This window comes from Nicotiana attenuata, unplaced genomic scaffold (assembly GCF_001879085.1).
Source record: "Nicotiana attenuata strain UT unplaced genomic scaffold, NIATTr2, whole genome shotgun sequence".
Taxonomy (NCBI): domain Eukaryota; kingdom Viridiplantae; phylum Streptophyta; class Magnoliopsida; order Solanales; family Solanaceae; genus Nicotiana; species Nicotiana attenuata.
Genome location: NW_017675286.1, coordinates 34,703 through 40,200, shown reverse-complemented (window position 1 = coordinate 40,200; position 5,498 = coordinate 34,703). Strand labels below are relative to the sequence as shown.

At 37.6% G+C, this 5,498-nt stretch overlaps 1 protein-coding gene across 1 annotated transcript; it reads right to left on the bottom strand.

The window, feature by feature from the left end:
- Window positions 1–3,205: 3,205 nt before the first annotated feature.
- LOC109219905 lies at window positions 3,206–4,351 on the bottom strand. Its single transcript, XM_019384377.1, has one exon. It carries the CDS (start codon window positions 4,349–4,351, stop codon window positions 3,206–3,208), a length of 1,146 nt encoding a protein of 381 aa, XP_019239922.1.
- Between the last annotated feature and the right edge of the window lie 1,147 nt (window positions 4,352–5,498).

Sequence of the window (5,498 nt, the reverse complement as noted above, 5' to 3'; positions counted from 1 at the left end):
TATATATATATAGCGCTCTTTAAAAGAGCGCTATATATAGAATGGTCACTCTCTTTTTATACGCATTTATGTACACTTGTCCAAAAGAACCACAAATGGGTTCTGGACTCTAAGAAATTAAACCCATTTGAATTTTATTGCCTTTTCGTTTATTTTACTATTTTTGCATGGAACATGTATTTATGACATTAACCTTTTCTGAATGTACAAGAAATTAAACCCACTTTAATTCTATTTCTACTTATTTTCACATGAAACTTCATTGTTTAACAGTGTACTAAAATATTAAAATACTCAATTTTAAGATAAAGTTAATTCTTATGATGGAACTATATCTCCAACCGAAATTTGTTAGGAATAAAAAACTACTTATTCTGCGCTCTTTCTTGTAGTCTTTTGATGTATTTTTGGATTCATAAATAACTTCTATTTCAAATTATGAACAAAATCTTCCGCTTGATTTGATAAGTTCACATCAGTCATTAGATCAATCGCGTTAATTCAACTATTAGAATAAAAGATTAATTAGCCAAAACATGTCATTTGAACACTTTAATAGGCTTGGATGAAATGTTCTATTCGGTTTGACACATTATGTCACTTGGCAGATAACATGATCTAATTGGTCTTAATTTGACCTAAAGGTCTTATTCTAATTTTCAGATCTCAGTTATTAAATCTATTTATTTTTAGGTTTAAATTTTAATTATTCAGATCTTAATTATTCTCCAACCTTCCCCACTCCTAGAAGACAAGTGACTACAATTTATGTGTCAAATTTCCTAGAGCTGATCCAACGAAGTGTTTTTGTCTGATAAAAAAGGTTTAGTACACGAATTAAGATATAATTGTCTCAAAGCCAAAGACAAATAGACATATTGTNCCTTTACAAAAATAATTATAGACGTGAAGTAAGGTTTGTGATGTTTTAACTTCAATACCACACAAGAGAGGGTGATTTGTATGGTGTCTAATTTTTCGCTTAAACTGATTGTGGAAGGATCTGGTTCTTGTAAGTGTTCCTTAACCTACTATTGCAGAAATAGTAAATGCGGAAAGTAAAAAACGCAAGTATTTTACATGGAAAATACCTGGCTCAAAAGGTGAAAAAATCACGACCTACTTCCTAGTAGGATTTTTCCAAACTCTCCACTAAATCACTGAGCCAAAAACTGCATTCACAAAATACTTTTGTAAACCTAGGATTAACTCTAATCCCGTTGTGGCAAACAACCTCTAACTGTTGCGACAACTTCAAGTTAACTCTAACTTGAATACTCTGAGTACCTATTACAATTGCCTTTAGATAAAGCTGTAAGGTACAACATGAAAACACCTACTACAATGTTGCACACTTGAATCACACACGAACTGCTTGCAAAATGCTTTGCTATTTTGCTCTCAATTCCTGTTTAACTTCTGTGTTTGTGCATCACCTATAAATGAGAACATCCTGCAATATATAGAGTTAGTAGATGAAGAAATAACTAGAGTTCTAATGCTACTCTTACTTGGTGGAAGAGTTCTGGTTGATCTCACTTCTAACTCCTTCCCTATCTTGGACAATGTTCTCTTTAAGTAAGGAGTCCTTCTCCTTATCAATTATGCAACCTTTTCGATCAGGAGATATTAAATATACCAAGTTAAGCTTATCTCCTTCACGTGCATCCCACAAGCTCGAATTTGCCCGTTTCTATGCACCATATGGGATGGACCTAGTTTATGCCTGAGCTTCCTTTGTTAATCTTCAAAACTAACCTTCACTTGGGCCAACAAATTCCCCCTTTTTGATGATGACAAACTCTGTGCTTTTCATAAGCTTGGGCCCTGTTTCAACTTAGCTCAACATCAAGACAATGTTAGAAACATTTTTCCTTTTTATCACTTATCATCAAGGACCGGGTTCATTAGGTTATAAACATCATTGTTCAAAGCTAAACATCACTTGTTTAAAGAACAACCCTTTTCCCCCTTTCTGGCATCATCGAAAAGTTGCATAAAAAAATGTGCAATACCCATATTTTAGAATTTACTCATGGCCACAGGGGCTACCCCAAATGCAGACATGGATTAATCATCATCGATCAAGCTAAGAATCCCAACCATCTAAGAAATATAAACAAACAGTTAGAGCAAAAACTAGCAGATTTCATTGATTTCATTGATAGTTGATATGATTCTTCTACAAAGCATAAAAGGAAATAAAAATAATGAAAACATGAGCAAAGAGAAAAAAATCCCAAACTGGGTCACTGAAGGAACTACACTAGGATAGGAATTTAAGGCTTGGAAGAACTAGGTGCTGGGTTATTGGCTTGGAGAAGTTTCAGCATGTCTTGAAGAATTCCATCATTCTTCTCATTTTCCCTTGCAAATTCTGAGAGCATCTCTCTCAGATTCTACCTCAGCCAACCTTGTCTTCAGCCTTGCTATCTCAGCCTCCTTTACCTCACTCTCCTGCACCAAGGCACTGACCTTGCTATTTACTGGTGCCTTCTTGGATGAACCAGGTTCATTAGGAGTGGCAAGAACCTCATAGTCACAAGCAACCAGAGTTTTCGCCCCAAAGTGATCTTTGCTTGTAGAAACCTCCCACTTCTTCAAAGGCACCTTAAAATATGCAAGCACGGCTGTGAGAATGAAGCCATAGGGAATGGCATGAGACCTGGTCCCACTGATAACCCTATCAAGAAGTTGGATTATAAATTCAAGCCAATTAATCTGCCTCCCACTGTCTAAACACTCCATGAGGACCAAATCCATAAAGCTTGCAATGCGCCTCCTTTCCTGCCTTGGCAGAACACATTTGATAATGAATTTGAATAGCACCTTGTGGGGTGGCTTCATCGCACTCTTGTACACAGCCTTGGGCTCACTTTCCTGCTCATGATCACTGAATTTTCTGGTGATGGCAAGGGCAGTGGGAAGATTTTCTAGACTTGGCCACTTAAACTTTTTGTAGTCATTATACCCCTCAGCAGGTAAACCTAGAATTTCACCCAACTCCTTCATATCAAAAGAGATTTGCACCCCTTTTACCAAGCTGGTAACCCTACCATCCTTCACTGCAGCATTTTTCATAAACTCAACAATTTCATCCCTGGCCAACCTGCCATCCATCTGAAGGACCATGTCCTTCCAGCCTTGCACTTCTAATTTCTCCAACAGTAGCACCATCCCTTCCTTCTCCAAATCCTTGAGGATTCTACCCTTTAGAATTGAGGATTCTACCCTTTAGAATAGTTCTTTTTCGAAACATGGCCATCTTGTCCTTTTCACTGTCTGATTCATCATCCTCTTCTCCACTCCATTCCTCTTCTTCAGCAATTTTTACTTGTTTGGGTTTCATTGCAGACCTGGTCCTTTTTTCCCGGGTGGATGGTTCGGTAGACTTTGACATAGGAGTAGACTTCTTAGTGGAAGTCGTGGCTTTCTTGGGCTTGGGAGTCTGAACCTTCACTTCAACATTTTTATTTTCATCTTGATGGACCAGGTCCATCTCATCCACATCAACAGCCTCAACAGGCTCTCCCACCTTCTTCTTCCCTTTATCCATCCTTTTCTTTTTGCTTTCTTCTAATTCTTTCTGCATCTCTTCCTCATTTTGCTTCAGTTGACTTCTTGTGGCTCTTTCTCTTGTGGGAGGAATTTCAACAGTGTCAAAAGGGACAACCTTCCTTTTCTTGTTAGCTCTAGAAGTGCCAGGGGTCTTAGCCAGGGAAGTTCTCTTCTTCTTTGGATTGTAGTTGTCACCTACTTTCTTCAATAGGTCTGCGAGGGTTTCTTCAACTAATGAACCAGGTTCATCTACATTTTGCCCAAGGTTAATCAGCCCTTCAGCGGCTTTGCTAGACCCACTTCCCCCTGTTTTCTTGACACTTTCCTCCACTGATTTTGCTCCACAAATAGCCATTCTACCTTCATCAGAAGTGGGTGAAGAATCAACCACTCTTTTTCCCATTCCCTTTTCTTCACTTCGAACACCCTTACTCTCTTTTTCTTTTTCCTTTTTATTTTTACCACCTCTTTTTCTGGACTCTGAAGTTTCTACATCCACCACAAATCCAACCAAAGTAAACCTATTTTCCAAATTTTCAACTACCACAGAAATAACCTCATTAGTAGTATTTGTTCCAGAAGTTACATGTTCAGTATCAGAAGACCCAATTTCTTCCCCCTCAGTAGCAGACTTGAAGGATTCGTCAGAATTCTGGGGTTCTTGGGCTTGGCTAGCTTTCAATTGAGTGTTTAATTTTTTTGATAATTCCCTCCCAGCCACTTTCTTGCGAGCAAGCATTTTTACTCTTCTTTTCTTAGGCTGAGGAGTGGCAAATTTAAAGGGAGTCGGCATTAGAGCCGTTTTGGTATCAGAAAATGGCCAACATTATCCGATATCTGCTAAACTCAGATTTCCCTGCANGGTTAGTCATTTGTGCTTGGTTCTTGGAAGAAAGAAGAAAGGTAGATTGAATTTTGGAAGATGAGAGAAGATGGAGAGTAATTTCGACAGTTTGAGAATAACAAAGAGAAGGCAGAGATGATGATGATCAATTTAAAGGGAGTGGATAATTAATGGGTAATGGCAGGCTTCATCAGTCTTTTAGAAGTCTAATCGAACTGAAATGTCAGTTTTGAATAGACGGCTGAGTCTTCCCCTAGGATCTAGGTGAAATAACATTAGAGATTAATGAATCATTTTAACACGTGGCACAAGAGTATACTATTGAAAGTATGAGACTGAGCAAAAATTAGTCTAATTCTATACACATTTTACAGATTTTCTAACCAAAATTTTTTTTCAATTTTTTTCAATTTTTTTCAATTTTTTTCCTTTTTTTTTCGTTTGACATTGAACTGATGCGTTTAGGTGATCTTAATCATCCTTAGTTCCAACTTGTTCCTCTCCATGTGATCTCTACTTAAGGCTTTTGTGAAGATGTCAGCAATTTGCTTATCAGTAGCACAAAACTCCATAATGATCAAGCCTTTCTCATAGTTGTCCCTCAAAAAGTATTGCCTAACATCTATGTGCTTAGTTCTCTTATGATGAGCCGGCTTCTTTGTCATACTAATGGCACTGGTGTTATCACAAAATATAGGGATGCAACCAACATCAATTCTAAAGTCCTATAATTGTTGTTTAATCCACATCAATTGAGCACAGCATGAAGCAGCATCAACATACTCAACTTTAACAGTAGATAAGGCTACTGAATTTTACTTTTTGGTAGCCCATGACACAAGACATGAACCAAGAAAGTGTGACATATCTGAGGTGATCTTCCTATCCACAAGAAAACCTGCATAATCATCATCAACATATCATATTAGGTTAAAATTACTACCTTTTGGATACCAAAGGCAAAGGTCAGTGGTGCCTTTCAAGTATCTCAATATTCTCTTGACACTAGTCAAGTGGGACTCCTTTGGGTTTGCCTGAAATCGAGCACAAAGACCTGCACTAAAAACAATATCAGGTCTGCTAGTAGTAAGATACA